Source organism: Scomber scombrus, chromosome 3 (assembly GCF_963691925.1).
Source record: "Scomber scombrus chromosome 3, fScoSco1.1, whole genome shotgun sequence".
NCBI classification, from domain to species: domain Eukaryota; kingdom Metazoa; phylum Chordata; class Actinopteri; order Scombriformes; family Scombridae; genus Scomber; species Scomber scombrus.
Genome location: NC_084972.1, coordinates 34828484 through 34848958, shown reverse-complemented (window position 1 = coordinate 34848958; position 20475 = coordinate 34828484). Strand labels below are relative to the sequence as shown.

The following is a 20475-nucleotide window of genomic DNA, read 5'->3' as shown; positions in this document are numbered from 1 at the left end:
TTTCCCTCCCTCGTTCCTTTTTTCCTCCCTCCCTCCCTCCTACCTTCCTTCCTTCTTTCCTCCGTCCTTCCTTCTTTCCTTTCCTCCCTTCCTTCCACCCTCCTTTCCTTCCTTCCTTCCTTCCTTCCTTCCTTCCTTCCCTTACTTCCTACCTCCCTCCTTTCCTTCTTTCTTCCTTCCTTCCATCCTTCCATCTTTCCTTCCTTCCTTCCTTCGTTCCTTCCTTCCTTCCTTCCTTCCTTCTTTCCGTTACTTCCTACCTCCCTCCTTTCCTTCTTTCTTCCTCCCTTCCTTCCTTCCATCCTTCCATCTTTCCTTCCTTCCTTGACTCGAGGACAACAGGAGGGTTAAATCCAACAGTAACCATGGCGTCCAGCTGCATTAATATGATTGGACGTTTTGCGGCCACACAGCTGCGAATGAGTCAGTGATTGTGAAGCAGCTGAGAACAATCAACTGAAAACAAGCAGAGTTTAAATAATCTACGCTCTAGATAAATAACAGATGTCTCCTTTAATGCCTTAATTACTTTTAATTATTTGATAAGGTGTTGGATTGTGTTGGTTTCCCGCTTTCTGGAGAACCTCTGATTGTCCTGACACCATCCAACACTTTGACTGTTCTTCTCAACAACTCTACCAAATAAACCGCCTGATATTTGATGATTAATTACACTAAATTCTTTAATTAACAAACCAAACGAAGGATAAACTCATGGGAACCCGCTTCGTGTGCAGGCAGGATCTGACTGTGGTTAATGTGAAAATAATGGCAGCATCTGTGGACGCAGGTGTTGCTTCACGTTGTGGGAGTTTGACTGCAGAGCGTGAATGCAGCAGCAGAGACTAGAAAAACTGCTGCCTCATGATAACCTGCTGAGGTGCTTTGTGTCAAACTAATCTCAGCATTTTTCTGCATATTTAAAAAGTAGGATATTTAGAATAATTCTTATCAGATCTAGTCAAAACCATCAAATGTCACCCTGGACTCTGGGACTATTCATAGCAACAGCAGCAGCACGTAATGGTTTGTTAATGCTCGGCTGTGACGCTTTTACAGGGTGAAGATTCATCTGAAATAAGCGAGCAGAAACGAGGCTAATGAGTGTGACAAAAGCAGACTTTGATTGCCAGCCTTTGTTCCGTCTATTGGTCGGAGCGAGAGCAATTAGCGTCGCTCTGACAGCCCATCAGAGCTCTCTAAATTGGATTGTGGTCAGACCCTCACCATCAAACTGACACAGCAGTATTACTTATTTAGTCGAGGCTGTACTTTGTCTTCTTTATGGCGTATTCCAGCATTACGAGAGAGATAGTGGTGAATGAGAAATAAATAAAAAACTCCAATGAAAAAGACAAACCTTAGGGTTAAAACATGGGAGAGGAGAGCTGAGAGGTTACAGCAGAGGATTTATAGAGCAACAGCACCATCTAGTGGCCACCAGCGGCATTACTGGTGAATTTCTAATTGTATTATATGTGGGTTTTTTCATTTGGTTGCATTAGATCCACTAAAACATGCACATTTATCTCACATTAAATACATTTTTAGAGGATTGTGGATTTAGTCCTCCATCACTTCCATTATAAGTGCATTATGAAAGTGCATCTTCTAATGGTCAGTATGAACAAGAGGAATCATTACAGACAGAAAAACACACTTAATGTTAATTTGGGCTCCTGATTGATGGAAAAAGGACACTCAAGAGGTGTTTTAATTGTGCTTCTTCACCACATGTCCGTGGGAAATATTGTACATTTCACAAACATTATTAATGACTTATAATGAGAAGTGGAAGGTGGACATTTGTAAAAAGCCAAAGCTTAGAAACTATATTCAAATCAAAGCTGATTACTATACAGAACCATACATAAAGCTACATTTAGAGAAAAGGAAAAGGTCCTTGTACTCGTACTTTACTGCATTAATTAACAGATGAAGATTTAAAAAATATATGTATGAGCATCTAAATTAAAAGCATTTTTATACAGTAAATGAAACCACCCAACAGTCATAGAAATGAGTAAAATTACCTCTACAGCAGCTGGCTATAGCATTTAAATACCGAGTAGATGCTAGATTAATCCATCAATATATCTATCTTTTATACTTTACAAGAACATTTTACAGCTAATACTTTCAAAATAAATTGTCTATAATTGATTTTGTACAATACTGTATAAGCTGTAAGTGTGTAATGTGTTGGTCACGGTCAAATTATCAGAGATTACGGAGCTTTATAGTGAATTTCAGCTCATTGTTCAACTGTTCTGGTTCACTTTCAGTGCTCTCATAACGTCGTTCTTCAGTGACAGTCACAGGATATATGAAACAGTAATGAAACATATGGGATCCAGGCTAGAACATGTTGTTGTGTGACTCACTCTCTGTATGACAGACTGCAGATGATACATCATCCTCAGAGCAAAGACGAGCCTGAGTTCTTTGAAAATACATTCGGCACAGTGTGTGTTCACTCTAAAGAAAGCTGATACGCCACCAGTATGCAGATCAGGAGAAAATGAGGAGGTTGATGCACTTTGAACAGCAGAGGGAGAGAAACCTGTGATGTTTCAGTGCTGGTGTTACAGTAAAACCAAAAACTCAGCAATGGCAGAACATTTGTGATGCCGTGAATACCGAGTCAGCAGACAGATGCACAGTAGCTGAAATTAAAGAAAATGGTTTGATATAAAAATCTAAACAAAAAGAAAAAAAGAAACATGTTGTCCAAGCCGAGAGCTCCATGGTGACAGCTGGACGACAGGAGGAGGTAAAGATCTCACAACAAGACTTAAAAATTTAAAAAATAATTGGGAGGTGGGGCTGATTGGTATCCAGTCGACAGTGGTGGCACTCCAGCTGCATCAGTTTCTGCCAGGCCTCCAGCAGTGATGCATTTACAGACACGTGTGAGACTGGGTTGTCCTATAGAAAAGAATAGGGCAGAAAAAAACATGTTAAAGATTTCAACCCCTAATCCTTAAGGCTCCATTTTAAGAGACCACTACCAATGGAAACGAGTGGTAGGGTCAAGTGAAGGGAATTAGGATCCAGGCAGCAGGAAGCAGGTAAGAAAGGCTGATTAGAGGGGGGGGGGGGGGGGGGGGGGGGGGGGGGGGTGGAAGTTACTGACTACCTGCACTGTTACATACTTATGGAAGAGTAGTAGGGCCAAAAACTTTTTTTTTAGGGAGGATTTTGTTTTCATTTCTGACTTATATCCAAAACCTAAAACAAAATTCTGACTTTTTTCAAAATTCTGTTCTATTAGGGCCAGGCAAAAAAAAAGTCTGGGACAAGAAAAAAAGAAAAACAATAGGCTTTATGTTATTGATATGATACATTTATCAGTTACGAATACAGTTGCACCACTTCATAAATCACCTTCACTCTCCAAAGACGTTCACACTCCGGCTGCTGGCAGTCAGTCGGTTTGATCCTGCGGTACTGTGGTCAAGCCTCCGCAGTCAGTTGATTTCATTCTTTTTTTGCCTGGTTTTTTATTTTTTTGTGCTGGACTTTTTTTTTTTTTTGTCCCAGACTTTTAAAAAACAAATTTTGCATGGCTTTTTTTTTCTTCTTGTGCTGGACCTTTTTTTTTTTTTTTTTTTGCCTGGCCCTAATACTTCGTCGTAGAATTCTGACTTTTATCTGAGAATTCTGACTTTTTTCCAAAACCTAAAAAACCCTCCCTAAAAAATTTTTTAGGGAGGGTTTTTTTTTTTCCCATTTCTGACTTTAATCTCAGAATTCTGAGAAAAAAAAAATCCTCCCTAAAAAATTTGTTTTTTTTAGGTTTTGAATATTTTTATTTTTTTTTCAGTGGCCCTACTACTCTTCCGTACATACTGCTTCACACACACCTGAACTCTCAGAACCAGTACAGATAAGTGTGTCCTTCAATAATGTGATTTAAAAGTTTGTGTCAAAGCTGAGTAAAAAAAAAAGCTTAGAAATAACCGACAAACTCGTTCCAACTTTTTTGGCACCAGCATGAAGCTTTTAGCATTGATTTAGTGACGTTAGACTCAGGTGTTAAAGTGCTTTTTGTGTTTGAATTAGCAGCTTGAGATGAAAAACAGCAGGTGGTTTCTCTCTTTCTTTTTCTCTGTGGCAGTTTAACAGTTTATTTGTCTGTTTATGTCGTTTACACCCTGCAGCTCCAAACCAAGGAAAATCTCTCTCTCTCTTTCTTTCTTTTTTATAGTTATGTGTTTATTCATACCTTCTTACGGTTCAGCACGCAGCGTCTCTTGTAACACAATCAGCCCATTTATGCGTTGGAATTAATATCATGTCAGAATCAACGAGCACATTTGCAGCAATCTGAGAGGCGACAGTCGGTCATTTCTGCAGAATAAATAAAGAGACAGATGCAGAAACAGCCTCATCAACTCTGACAGAAGCGTAATAATAATTATAATGCAACACCTGCTTATGTTTTATACGTGGTTAGTGATCTGAATCGTTGCATATATTCATCCTGCAGGCTCGTAACAGGCACGCTGTGGAGCATTAAGCTGAGGTAAGAAGTTTACAGGAGATGAGATTCTTCATTCTTGGATGACTTTGACTGAACTTGAAGTGTCTCGTTTTGAAGCATAATTCAAATCTAGTTGTTGTTGGGTTTTTTTTTTTTACTTCTGCTTGGTGTTATTTATGCAAATATACTGCAGTGGGCTTAAATTAGAGTTTGCATGGAAATGGGGCGACTAATCAGGACATGTTTCTGCTTCTGAATCACACTGGAACTATTTTGTGATGAGTAATCCCAATGCTCTAACATCTCCTTCTCTCTTTCTGTGGGGTAAAGTAGTTCTATTTTAAGGTACTAGTACTTTACTGTAGTACAGTTTGAGGTACTAGTACTTTACTGTAGTACAGTTTGAGGTACTTGTACTTTACTGCAGTACAGTTTGAGGTACTAGTACTTTACTGTAGTACAGTTTGAGGTACTTGTACTTTACTGTAGTATTTCCATGTGATGCTACTTTCTACATCTCAGAAGGAAATATTGTACTTTCTACTCCACTACATTTATTTGACAGCTTTAGTTACTTTTCAGATGCAGATTTGACACAATGGAAAATATAACAAGCTTTATCAATACAACACATTGTTAAAGATGAAACCAGACAGCAGTGTGTAGTCGGCTCACATCTCAGATGTCTATGAGTTGTTAACAGCTCCACCAAATACTGATTTTTCCCTCTAAACGTCTCACATGGTTTCATTTCAATAAATGTTCAAATGATCCAATATTTCAGCAAAAATCAAAGATTAGAGAAAAATCGCTCATTATATTGCAGTACTTTTACTGTAATACTGCATACTACATCGCTCATAAGACTGCAGTACTTTTACTGTAATACTGCATACTACATCACTCATAATACTGCAGTACTTTTACTGTAATACTGCATACTACATCACTCATAATACTGCAGTACTTTTACTGCAGTAAAGGATCTGAATAATGTTTCTCTGACTTCCAGCTTCATTTCTTAGATAGTTTAAATTATTATTTTTCTCCATTAAGAATGTATTATTCTTTAAGGTGTGCTTGCATATTAATCTATAAAGAAAAAGCAGCGTTAACCTACATGAGATCAGCTGATGTTAAATCACACAGCCAAAAACAATTGCTTCCGTTTCAATAATGAGGAGAAACAGTTTGCTGCATGTGTTCGGCCCCGGAGACAGACATTAATACCTTCATTACTTTAATTATGCATCACTCAGCCTTCAGCTGCACGATGTGTTACACTGACTGCTTTGAAACAAATGTTTGATAGTCAGTGTATTATTAATGTATCTAAAATAGAGAAGCTTCCTGCCTTCAGTATAAATCACATTATTCTAATTAACTGTCAAAGTGGGATGTTAATGATTGTGTCACATTGGAAGCTTCTGTTTATTAAATGATGTTTTTTTCAGTTTGTTTCATCCGACTCAGATGAGGCAAAAAGAAAAATAATAATCAAATGCAAACTAATAAACTCCTGCAGCTCATAAGTGACAGCAAGACAATTTGTCTCAGACGTCTAAGAGAATTAATTTAAATTTAATTTCTTAATACAACAAAGAAAAAGACCGTGTTGTGACAGTAAAGTTTATAATAAGATAACTTATATATAGTCTCTTTTTCTTCCTCTCTGCCTGCAGGTTGGATGGACCTGCGTCACTTCTTCTGCTGTCACACACTCATCTGAATAAATGATTAATGGTGTCGAGGTGAGAAGCTGCAGAGCCGACGCTCAGCAGTCAACACGCAAAGTGAGGCAACCTGGAGGGGGAGGGGGGGTGTAGAGAGGGGGATAAGTGGAGGTAGGTGTTGGATGAGGTGAGACAGAAATGCTGCAGTAATGAGACGCTGTGCAACACATTTAATAATCCGTCTATCAGCGGATTCGTTGTTTTTCCTTCTGTTGAGAGCAAAGTTCAATCTCATGCAGGATTCCCACCTGTCCTGGAAAAGGATTGACTAATTAAACATGTTAATTAAACTGAATTAAAAGGGAAAATAATGTTTTAGCTGTGGATAGACGAATAAAGCATCTGTTAATGTTAATAATGTTCAGTATGTTTAGTTTATTTGTAGGTTTGAGTCCTAACAGTAAAACAGTAAAGAGCAGAATAAAAACAGCATCTGTCCTCCTTCCTTCAGTCAGAGTTTGTTAAACCTCGGGAGGATTTACACTATTTGTTTTTCACTTTCAGTAAAAACAGAAACACCGGCTGAAACACCTCTGGGACATGTTGCATTTATTTATTTATTCTCCAGCAGCAGCTGTTAAAGTCTGTGAGACATTTTTTCCTATAAAAAGTTGCTATAGTTAAATTGCTCAGTGATATAACGAACAGAAAAGACGAGAAGATGAAATTTTATCAACAGACGGACGGCTGATCTGATCTGAAAATAACACAAATATACAGATTTATAAATGAAAATACACTTCTGTTTGTCTGTTTATGAGACATTTAAACTCACAATTACAATTCAGAATTTGTGTGTGAGAGTCTCTTAAATGTGTAAAACCACACTTTTGCATCTAAACAACAGCTACCTGTTTAAATTATTTATTAATATTGTTTATTGTGTTTATCAGGCACTTTATTTTAGTAAAACACTGGTATTATTTAACTGCTGCTCCGTAGGGTGGTGGGTTTTATTCAGTCATTTCAAAAGCTGCAATAAGAGAATTAGGCCTTTTTTGTTCTTAGAGAATTACTCCAAATGATGAATGGATCATCGAAACAGGTGGTGATTAATTAATTAGTCGGCAACTAATCAATTAACTGTTGTCTAATTCAGTTAAAGCTGAATTCATGTCAGTCTTAAAGTTACAGTGCAGTTTATTTGTAAAGAACAAAATCATACAGCAGCAGTTCTGTAAATTAGAGCTTTACAGTCATAGAAGGGTTAAAAATAGCAGAAAATATAAGTTATAATAAAGACAATCATGCACTAACACAAACACAGAAAACAAAACGTTAAATTGAGTAAAACAGTTTAAAGTTCAGCATGTTGTTTCAAGATGTTCACGCATAAAAGCACAAAAAGGGGCTGAAGCATAAAGAGTGAATCTGATACCAGAGTTGAGCTTCAGAGTAGGAATTATAACTGAAAATCAGAATAATTGTAGAAGAAAACAACCTGCTGAAACTTCATATTATTATGTTTAGATGAACATTAGATCACGGACGTCACTTTAAAGGATAATTTATCAGCTGGTATGAAGAAAAGGAACAATTACATGAAGCAGGAATGTGTTTTATTGGACATTAAAGCAGCTGATTTAAGACGGATTTGAGAAAATATGAGTTCTCTCAAGGTCTGAAAATAGAAGTTAAGACCTCATAAACACACATAGATATATAATCATGCACTGAGATTGATCCACAGTTAACATCATTATATAAACATATGCAGGACTTTGACTTTTTTTGACACATAAATAATACAAATTAATACATAAAATACAATTAAATGTACAGTCACAGTCTTCACATTCTTTAACATCTTAGTTTGTTTCACAGAAGCTCAGAAACAGTTTCTCATTCAGTTAAACTTTCAATAATAACATTTTAAAGACAGTTTATAATAAAAGACAGACATTAATACAATTCAACAGCAGTGTTATCATGTAACAGAACTTAAAGATCATTGAATGGCTGAATCAGTGAAAACATGAGTGCAGATAATACTGACTCATTTCTTCTTTTAAATAATAATAAAGTGCACGCAGAGTAAAAGTGTAGATTTGTAATGAAAAATAGGGGAAATTAACATAAGTCATGTTAGCTCTCATTGGCCACTGTTTAATAAAAAAACAATAAAAACTAAGATCAAGGAGCAAGCTTTGGCTTTTTATTGTTATATTGTGTTTAATTGTATTTTTATTCATGAGTTCATCACATTAAACATTTCTTTAGTGTGTCAGTGTGCAGAGCTGCAGTGTTTTAGTGAGATCATGTTTAGTTGAGATTTCAGCAACAAACTAAACACAATTTATCCTTTATATGTTTTTTTTTCTGCACCCCGTCTTAGTGGCTCTAAAGCAGATTTCATATTTTACATAAACTGAACATTCATCCTCCTGTGTGGCTCATGTGAGAGAGAGCAGGTTGATATCGTAGCAGCCGTCCACCTGTGGAAAAATACAGAAAATTAAGTGTTTTATGATCTTTTAAAGTCCAATACAGTGATTTTCAGTTATTGTGTGTGTGTGTGTGTGTGTGTGTGTGTGTGTGTGTGTGTGTGTGTGTGTGTGTGTGTGTGTGTGTGTGTGTGTGTGTGTGTGTGTGTGTGTGTGTTTGTTTTTCTATCCTGATGGGGACCACAACCTGAAATTAATTTAACAAATTTCTCCCTGGCATTCACAATTATTAGATGCAGTATTAATGTAAAAGAATAATAATATTTATTAATGTAATTGATTAGTTTAAATACTTGTCATTTTTGTGTTCACAGAAAAATATGATGAATTTAGCAGTTAAAATTATGTCTGTAGACCCTTTAGAAAGGGAGGATCCCACAAGGCACCAGCCAGTCAGGGGTCCCCACAATGTACTAAAAACAAGTATGTGTGTGTGTTTGTTTTTCTATCCTGATGGGGACCACAACCTGAAATTAATTTAGCGAATTTCTCTCTGGCATTCTGGACTATTAGATGCAGTATTAATGTAAAACAATATTAAGGTTTCAATCCAAAATTAGTTTAAATACTTGTCATTGTTGTGTTCACAGAAAAATATGATGAATTTAGCAATTAAAATTATGTCTGTAGACCTTTTAGAAAGGGAGGATCCCACAAGGCACCAACCAGTCAGGGGTCCCCACAAGGTACTAAAAACAGGTATGTGTGTGTGTGTTCAGACATGTTTTAATGACTCCTCTCTGATGCTTTTATGTTCCAGGTGTCAGAAACAACATTTTAACTAGTGAGAATCTAATTTATGACCTTTTTATTTAAACATGAGGAATTGATCAAACCATCATTTGTATAAAGTGACATTTAAAAAACATTTTAGTCAATTAACTCGACATAAACTCTGTGATTAGTGGAGATGAGACACAGTTTATTTACTAATATACACATTTTAAACCACATTAGACATTTTATTTTTCTTCCTTTTCTTTCTGTTTTTTATCAGCTGTGAGTCACTTTGAATTCCTTTAACCTGAATGGAAGCTGCTCTACGATCAGTTATCAATAATCTGATCATTTAATCAATATGATCAATAATCAGCTGATGATGTTTGAGACTCACGTCGAAGCGTCCGATGGAGGCGGTGGTCTGGTTGGTCTGCATCACCTCCGTCAGAGCCCACATCTGCTGGAGGCTGGAGGAGACCGTCTGAGGGTCCGGGAGTCCCTGGAGGAGGAGGAGACAGGTGAGGAGGAGGTGACAGGTGAGGAGGAGGTGCAGGAGGAGGAGGAGCAGGAGGAGGAGAAGGAGGACAGGTGAGGAGGAGAGAGGAGGAGCAGAAGGAGACATAAGGAGGAGCGGTGAGAATGAGGAGGAGGAGACAGGTGAGGAGGAGGAGGAGGAGGAGGAGCAGGAGGAGGAGCAGGAGGAAAGATGAGGAGGAGCAGGAGGAGACAGGTAAGTAGGAGGAGGAGGATCAGGAGGAGGAGGAGGAGGAACAGGAGGAGAGGTGAGGAAGAGGAGGAGGAGCAGGAGAAGAGGTGAGGAGGAGAAGGAGCAGGAGGAGGAGAGGTGAGGAGGAAGAGCAGGAGGAGACAGGTGAGGAGGAGGAGAGGTGAGGAGGAGGAGGAGAAGGAGACAGGTGAGGAGGAGCAGGAGGAGAGGTGAGGAGGAGGAACAGGAGGAGACAGAAGAGTAAGAGGAGGAGGAGGAGACAGGTGAGGAAGCGCAGGAGACATGAGGAGGAGACAGGAGGAGGAGGAGACATGAGGAGGAGGAGACAGGTGAGGAGGAGACATGAGGAGGAGGAGACAGGTGAGGAGGCAGAGGAGGAGGAGACAGGTGAGGAAGAGACACGAGGAGGAGGAGACAGGTGAGGGAGACATGAGGAGGAGGAGCAGGAGGAGACATGAGGAGGAGGAGACAGGAGGAGGAGAGGTGAGGAGAAGGAGACAGGTGAGGAGCAGGAAGAGACATGAGGAGGACGAGAAGAAATGTGAGGAAGAGGAGACAGGTGTTGAGGAGCAGGAGGAGGAGAGGTGAAGAGGAGGAGCAGGAGGTGACAGGTGAAGAAGAGGAGGAGGAGCAGGAGGAGGAGACGTACCTCCAGATCAGGATGCTGGTCGATCAGGGTCAGATCCGACAGCCAATCAGAAACCTCCTTCTCTGGATCCTACAAAATAAAAGAGCAGTAAACCTCATTTTATTTTGAAAGGTAGATTAAATGAAACCAAACAGCTGTGTCTCCATCTAGTGGTCGAATCAAGAACAGCAACATTAAACCCATCTAGTGGTCGAATCAGGAACAGCAACATTAACTCCATCTAGTGGTCGAATCAGGAATAGCAACATTAACTCCATCTAGTGGTCGATTCAGGAACAGCAACATTAACTCCATCTAGTGGTCGAATCAAGAACAGCAACATTAAACGCCTTCTGACTCACACTGATTTTAACCTTTAAATTTATATTATACTTAATGTTTGTTGATATTTATATTTTGTATATTTATTTATAATAATCTGTACTGCTGATCTCTCATTGCCAATAAACTTTATTTAAATTAGAAACCCAGAGACACAGAATGAGCTTCACTGATTTTCATCTGGATTTTTTTCTGGTTTTTTTTGACAAAGACAAAAATGTCTGAATGTTTTTTTTAAATATGTTGTAATAAATAAATAAATAAAAAGAAACATGCTGTAATCAATAAAAATGGACAAATGCCTTTAGATAACTTTCATTGTGATCCATGTGGGGGCAGATATTTTCAGAATAAAAGCCCTCACCGGCTCCATGTGGGGGCAGATATTTTCAGAATAAAAGCCCTCACCGGCTCCATGTGGGGGCAGATATTTTCAGAATAAAAGCCCTCACCGGCTCCATGTGGGGGCAGATATTTTCAGAATAAAAGCCCTCACCGGCTCCATGTGGGGGTAGATATTTTCAGAATAAAAGCCCTCACCGGCTCCATGTGGGGGTAGATATTTTCAGAATAAAAGCCCTCACCGGCTCCATGTGGGGGTAGATATTTTCAGAATAAAAGCCCTCACCGGCTCCATGTGGGGGTAGATATTTTCAGAATAAAAGCCCTCACCGGCTCCATGTGGGGGTAGATCTTTATGTCCTCCAGGCTGAAGTTCAACCAGGCTGCAGACGGCTGCCTCAGGATCAGTCTGACAGACATCACATGATCAGGATCCACCTGCAGCTGGAGATGTAATAGATTACTCTGATTACTAATTACTCTGTTTAAAATGTAATAGATTACTAGTTACTCTGTTTAAAATGTAATAGATTACTAGTTACTATGTTTAAAATGTAATAGATTACTAGTTACTCTGTTTAATGTGTAATACATTACTAGTTACTCTCTTTAAAGTGTAATAGATTACTAGTTACTCTGTTTAAAATGTAATAGATTACTCTGTTTAAAATGTAATAGATTACTCTGTTTAAAATGTAATAGATTAATAGTTACTGTTTAAAATGTAATAGATTACTAGTTACTGTTTAAAATGTAATAGATTACTCTGTTTAAAATGTAATAGATTACTCTGTTTAAAATGTAATAGATTAATAGTTACTGTTTAAAATGTAATAGATTACTAGTTACTGTTTAAAATGTAACAGATTACTCTGTTTAAAATGTAATAGATTACTCTGTTTAAAATGTAATAGATTAATAGTTACTGTTTAAAATGTAACAGATTACTAGTTACTGTTTAAAATGTAATAGATTACTAGTTACTCTGTTTAAAATGTAATAGATTACTCTGTTTAAAATGTAATAGATTACTAGTTACTCTGTTTATAATGTAATAAGTAATGTAACTTATTACATTTGATGACTTTTCTAATTTTCTAACCAATGTCTTCATCTGTTAGTGTAAATGTTCCCTCCATCTGTCCTTCCTTCTTTTCTTTCTTTCCTTCCTTCCTTCCTTCCCTCCATCTGTCCTTCCTTCTTTTCTTTCTTTCCTTCCTTCCTTCCTTCCTTCCTTCCTTCCTTCCTTCCTTCCTTCCTTCCTTCCTACCTTCCTTCCTTCCTTTCTTTCCTTCCTTCCTTCCTCCCTCCTTTCCTTTTGTTGGAGCCAAATGCTTGATTTATGTTTCGATGAATATTTGATTTTTTCTGGTCTACTATTATTATTTATCTGATTAATTGTGAGATACGAACATGAAATATTATGGTTTGAGTTGAATTGGTAACAATTATGAAATTGTGATTTATTGTTAATTCTGATTATTTTGAGGCACAATTGATGCCGTTTTCTCACCTCCGCCTCCTCTTTATAGACGGGTGACTGCAGCACCTGGGTATATGAGTGTTGGCTCTGTGTTTCAGGCACGCAGCCTTCAGTTTGAGACCGCTGCTATGTGTTGTTTTTTGTTTTTGTTTGCATATGTTGCATATAGCATAAAGCTCCTACCTGTGTCCATCTATCCTTCCTTCCTAACTTCCCTTCTTTGTTCGTTTCCTTCCTTCTTTCCTTTCTTCCTCCCCTCCCATCCTACCTTCCTTCTTTCTTTACCTGTGTCCTGTGGATGGAGTAGTAGTCCTGCGACCCCCCCTCAGTGTGGGGGTTCTCCATCAGAGGCAGGTCTCTCAGGGCAGTGGACCACTTAGCGGGGGCGTGTAGTAGTTCTTAAAGGTGATTTCCTCGATCTGACACACACACACACACACACACCCACACACAAACACACACACACACACACACAAACACACACACACACACACACAAACACACACACCCACACACACACCCACACCCACACACACACACACACACACACACACACACACATATAAATATAAATACAGTTACAGTCCTCTTTAGTATTATCTGATATATGAAGATCTGAGTGGGTAGAAGTTACGACTCAGATGGAAAATAAGTCATAAAGTTTACTGAATATGTTCAAAATCAAAACATAACAAATGTAAACTACGTTACTGGAATCAGGATTTAATATAAAATAATGGGATTATAAGAGATAAAGTTCATAAATATGATGATAATATCAGAGAACTGTCTAAAATGTGGAATTACAGATTCATTGAATATTTCATTTTTCTATCTTTGGTTATCATAATAATAACAATAAGTATAATTATTATAATTAAATATTGATTATAGTAATGTAATAATAATTAAAATAATAACTTAATAAATATATAAAATATATAAATAATAATACAAATATTATAATAATAATAATAATAATAATAATAATAATAATAATAATAGTACTTTAAAATAATAATAATTTAAGAAATCATACAACTACTAATGGTAATAATAAATATAACAATAATAATAATAATAATAATAATAATAATAATAATAATAAATATAACAATAATAATAATAATAATGTTTATTTGAGCTTTTTAGCATCAACTTAAAACTGGATCACATGACGTTGTTGTTTCCTGGAGACCTGCAGGATAAAATTAAATATTTAAAAATGTGTGTGTGTGTGTATATGTGTGTGTGTGTATGTGTGTGTGTGTATATGTGTGTGTGTGTATATGTGTGTGTGTGTGTGTGTGTGTGTATGTGTGTGTGTGTGTGTGTTTGTATGTGTGTGTGTGTGTGTGTATGTGTGTGTGTGTGTATGTGTGTGTGTGTGTGTGTGTGTGTGTGTGTGTGTGTATGTGTGTGTGTGTGTGTGTTTGTATGTGTGTGTGTGTGTGTGTATGTGTGTGTGTGTGTATGTGTGTGTGTGTGTGTGTGTGTGTGTGTGTGTGTATTGTGTGTGTGTGTGTGTGTGTGTGTGAACTGGGACAAGCAAGTCCTGAGGGCGGCAAATAAAGAGTCCCTGCCCTGGCATCCAAACACATGCCGAGGAACTCCGTGGACCGTGAGGGCTGGAGCCTGCTCTTCTTCCTGTTGAGGTGCAGGCCTAGGTACTCTAAGTGCTGCTGGAGACGAGCCACATCTCTGCGGCACTGCCCCTCCGAGCGAGCACACATGTTGGCTGGCCTCCAAAAGGACCCGTAGATCACTGGAAGCAGCAGAACCTAATTGAGGTGGTCTTGGCTGTGGGGCTGGTACCGGACCCGCCGGATCATACCAGACATCTCTTGTGTGACCGGCAAACCGGTGTCACGAGCCGCCACGCTTTCACCAGCCCGGGTAGCAAAGACAGTTGCAGCAATCCAGAGAGGGGCCCGTAGACCAGCTCTCCCAAACTCAAAGTAAGCGGATATTGTGCACACAAGCCGTCTAAGAAATTAATAAATGGTTAGATTGCCATCACCTATCAAATAATGAAAAACTATGTACAGATGTTTCAGTTGTGCAAATGTAGCATGATTTTGGTGAGTATACAGTGTATAATATTAACGCTATTGACGATATTTCACAATAAAATTCCCCTAAAATATGCAAAAAGTTTTTTTTCCTGAAATGGACTGTTGTAGTATGATTATCAGGTGACCCTTGTTGTGTATCATGATTTTGGTCATCCTACAGTGTATAATATTAACGCTATTGATGATATTTCAAAATAAAATTCCCCAAAAAATATGCAATTTTTTTTTTTTCCTGAAATGACTGTTGTAGTATGATTATCAGGTGACCCTTGTTGTGTAGCATGATTTTGGTGAGTAAAACAGTGTATAATATTAACGCTATTGATGATTTTTCAAAATAAAATTCCCCAAAAATATGCAAAAACACATTTTTCTTAAATGGACTGTTTGTAGTATGATTATCAGGTGACCCTTGTTGTGTATCATGATTTTGGTCATCCTACAGTGTATAATATTAACGCTATTGACGATATTTCAAAATAAAATTCCCCAAAAATATGCAATTTTTTTTTTCCTGAAATAACTGTTGTAGTATGATTATCAGGTGACCGTTGTTGTGTAGCATGATTTTGGTCATCCTACAGTGTATAATATTAACGCTATTGACGATATTTTCAAAATAAAAATTCCCCAAAAATATGCAATTTTTTTTTTTCCTGAAATAACTGTTGTAGTATGATTATCAGGTGACCCTTGTTGTGTAGCATGATTTTGGTGAGTAAACAGTGTATAATATTAACGCTATTGACGATTTTTTCACAATAAAATTCCCAAACAATATGAAAAAAATATTTATTTTTTAATGTAATGACTGTTGTAGTATGATTATCAGGTGACCATTGTTGTGTATCATAATTTTGGTGAGTAAACAGTGTATAATATTAACGCTATTGACGATTTTTCACAATAAAATTCCCCAAAAAATATGCAATTTTTTTTTTTCCTGAAATAACTGTTGTAGTATGATTATCAGGTGACCCTTGTTGTGTAGCAATAATTTTGGTGAGTATACAGTTTTATAATATTAACGCTATTGATAATATTTTCAAAATAAAATTCCCCAAAAATATGCAATTTTTTTTTTTAATGAAATAACTGTTGTAGTATGATTATCAGGTGACCCTTGTTGTGTAGCATGATTTTGGTGAGTAAACAGTGTATAATATTAACGTTATTGACGATTTTTCACAATAAAATTCCCCAAAAATATGAATTTTTTTTTTTCTGAAATAACTGTTGTAGTATGATTATCAGGTGACCCTTGTTGTGTATCATGATTTTTGGTCATCCTACAGTGTATAATATTAACGCTATTGACGATTTTTTCACAATAAAATTCCCCAAAAATATGCAATTTTTTTTTACCTGAAATGACTGTTGTAGTGTGATTATCAGGTGACCCTTGTTGTGTAGCATGATTTTGGTGAGTATACAGTGTATAAATATTAACGCTATTGACGATATTTCAAAATAAAATTCCCCAAAAATATGCAAAAAAGTTTTTTTTTTCCTGAAATAACTGTTGTAGTACGATTATCAGGTGACCCTTGTTGTGTAGCATGATTTTGGTGAGTATACAGTGTATAATATTAACGCTATTGATGATATTTCAAAATAAAATTCCCCAAAAATATGCAATTTTTTTTTTTTTCCTGAAATGACTGTTGTAGTATGATTATCAGGTGACCCTTGTTGTGTAGCATGATTTTGGTGAGTATACAGTGTATAATATTAACGCTATTGACGATTTTTCACAATAAAAATTCCCAAAACAATATGAAAAAATATTTATTTTTTAATGTAATGGACTGTTGTAGTATGATTATCAGGTGACCATTGTTGTGTATCATAATTTTGGTGAGTAAACAGTGTATAATATTAACGCTATTGACGATTTTTCACAATAAAATTCCCCAAAAATATGCAATTTTTTTTTTCCTGAAATAACTGTTGTAGTATGATTATCAGGTGACCCTTGTTGTGTAGCATAATTTTTGGTGAGTATACAGTTTATAATATTAACGCTATTGATAATATTTCAAAATAAAATTCCCCAAAAATATGCAATTTTTTTTTTTTAATGAAATAACTGTTGTAGTATGATTATCAGGTGACCCTTGTTGTGTAGCATGATTTTGGTGAGTAAAACAGTGTATAATATTAACGCTATTGACGATATTTCACAATAAAAAATCCCAAAAAAATATGCAAAAAGATTTTTTTTTTATGAAATGACTGTTGTAGTACGATTATCAGGTGGACCATTGTTGTGAAGCATGATTTTGGTCGTCCTACAGTGTATAATATTAACGCTATTGACGATTTTTTCACAATTTCACAATAAAATTCCCTAAAAATATGCAAAAAAATGTTTTTTCTGAAATGACTGTTGTAGTATGATTATCAGGTGACCCTTGTTGTGTAGCATGATTTTGGTGAGTAAACAGTGTATAATATTAACGTTATTGACGATTTTTCACAATAAAATTCCCCAAAAATATGAATTTTTTTTTCTGAAATAACTGTTGTAGTATGATTATCAGGTGACCCTTGTTGTGTATCATGATTTTGGTCATCCTACAGTGTATAATATTAATGCTATTGACGATTTTTCACAATAAAATTCCCCAAAAATATGCAATTTTTTTTACCTGAAATGACTGTTGTAGTGTGATTATCAGGTGACCCTTGTTGTGTAGCATGATTTTGGTGAGTATACAGTGTATAATATTAACGCTATTGACGATATTTCAAAATAAAATTCCCCAAAAATATGCAAAAAGTTTTTTTTTCCTGAAATAACTGTTGTAGTACGATTATCAGGTGACCCTTGTTGTGTAGCATGATTTTGGTGAGTATACAGTGTATAATATTAACGCTATTGATGATATTTCAAAATAAAATTCCCCAAAAATATGCAATTTTTTTTTTTCCTGAAATGACTGTTGTAGTATGATTATCAGGTGACCCTTGTTGTGTAGCATGATTTTGGTGAGTATACAGTGTATAATATTAACGCTATTGACGATTTTTCACAATAAAATTCCCAAACAATATGAAAAAATATTTATTTTTTAATGTAATGACTGTTGTAGTATGATTATCAGGTGACCATTGTTGTGTATCATAATTTTGGTGAGTAAACAGTGTATAATATTAACGCTATTGACGATTTTTCACAATAAAATTCCCCAAAAATATGCAATTTTTTTTTTCCTGAAATAACTGTTGTAGTATGATTATCAGGTGACCCTTGTTGTGTAGCATAATTTTGGTGAGTATACAGTTTATAATATTAACGCTATTGATAATATTTCAAAATAAAATTCCCCAAAAATATGCAATTTTTTTTTTAATGAAATAACTGTTGTAGTATGATTATCAGGTGACCCTTGTTGTGTAGCATGATTTTGGTGAGTAAACAGTGTATAATATTAACGCTATTGACGATTTTTCACAATAAAATTCCCCAAAAATATGAATTTTTTTTTTCTGAAATAACTGTTGTAGTATGATTATCAGGTGACCCTTGTTGTGTATCATGATTTTGGTCATCCTACAGTGTATAATATTAACGCTATTGACGATTTTTCACAATAAAATTCCCCAAAAATATGCAATTTTTTTTACCTGAAATGACTGTTGTAGTACGATTATCAGGTGACCCTTGTTGTGTAGCATGATTTTGGTGAGTATACAGTGTATAATATTAACGCTATTGACGATATTTCAAAATAAAATTCCCCAAAAATATGCAAAAAGTTTTTTTTTCCTGAAATAACTGTTGTAGTACGATTATCAGGTGACCCTTGTTGTGTAGCATGATTTTGGTGAGTATACAGTGTATAATATTAACGCTATTGACGATATTTCACAATAAAAATCCCAAAAAATATGCAAAAAGATTTTTTTTTATGAAATGACTGTTGTAGTACGATTATCAGGTGACCATTGTTGTGAAGCATGATTTTGGTCGTCCTACAGTGTATAATATTAACGCTATTGACGATATTCCAAAATAAAATTCCCCAAAAATATGCAAAAAGTTTTTTTTCTGAAATGACTGTTGTAGTATGATTATCAGGTGACCCTTGTTGTGTATCATGATTTTGGTGAGTATACAGTGTATAATATTAACGCTATTGACGATTTTTCACAATAAAATTCCCCAAAAATATGCAAAAAGATATTTTTTCCTGAAATAACTGTTGTAGTATGATTATCAGGTGACCCTTGTTGTGTATCATGATTTTGGTGAGTATACAGTGTATAATATTAACGCTATTGACGATATTTCAAAATAAAATTCCCCAAAAATATGCAAAAAGTTTTTTTTTTCCTGAAATAACTGTTGTAGTATGATTATCAGGTGACCATTGTTGTGTAGCATGATTTTGGTCATCCTACACTGTATAATATTAACGCTATTGACGATTTTTCACAATAAAATTCCCAAACAATATGAAAAAATATTTATTTTTTAATGTAATGACTGTTGTAGTATGATTATCAGGTGACCATTGTTGTGTATCATAATTTTGGTGAGTAAACAGTGTATAATATTAACGCTATTGACGATTTTTCACAATAAAATTCCCCAAAAATATGCAATTTTTTTTTTCCTGAAATGACTGTTGTAGTATGATTATCAGGTGACCCTTGTTGTGTAGCATGATTTTGGTGAGTATACAGTTTATAATATTAACGCTATTGATAATATTTCAAAATAAAATTCCCCAAAAATATGCAATTTTTTTTTTTAATGAAATAACTGTTGTAGTATGATTATCAGGTGACCCTTGTTGTGTAGCATGATTTTGGTCATCCTACAGTGTATAATATTAACGCTATTGACGATTTTTCACAATAAAATTCCCCTAAAATATGCAAAAAGTTTTTTTTCTGAAATGACTGTTGTAGTATGATTATCAGGTGACCCTTGTTGTGTATCATGATTTTGGTCATCCTACAGTGTATAATATTAACGCTATTGACGATATTTCAAAATAAAATTCCCCAAAAATATGTTAACTTTTTTTTTTAATGAAATAACTGTTGTAGTATGATTATCAGGTGACCATTGTTGTGTAGCATGATTTTGGTGAGTATACAGTGTATAATATTAACGCTATTGACGATTTTTCACAATAAAATTCCACAAAAATATGCAAATAGTCTTTTTTCTGAAATGACTGTTGTAGTATGATTATCAGGTGACCCTTGTTGTGTATCATAATTTTGGTCATCCTACAGTGTATAATATTAACGCTATTGACGATATTTCAAAATAAAATTCCCCAAAAATATGCAATTTTTTTTTTCTGAAATGACTGTTGTAGTATGATTATCAGGTGACCCTTGTTGTGTATCATAATTTTGGTCATCCTACACTGTATAATATTAACGCTATTGATGATATTTCAAAATAAAATTCCCCAAAAATATGCAAAAACACATTTTTCTGAAATAACTGTTGTAGTATGATTATCAGGTGA

General features: G+C 35.6%; 1 protein-coding gene across 1 annotated transcript in view; it reads right to left on the bottom strand.

Moving 5' to 3' along the window:
- Positions 1-8537: 8537 nt before the first annotated feature.
- nicn1 (nicolin 1) overlaps positions 8538-20475 on the bottom strand; it is a 16090-nt gene continuing 4152 nt past the window's right edge. The window contains 6 exon segments of the mRNA XM_062415789.1: positions 8538-8654; positions 9778-9882; positions 10760-10828; positions 11753-11866; positions 13191-13291; positions 13294-13324. Coding sequence (XP_062271773.1) covers positions 8613-8654; positions 9778-9882; positions 10760-10828; positions 11753-11866; positions 13191-13291; positions 13294-13324 — 462 coding nt within the window. The 3' untranslated portion in view covers positions 8538-8612.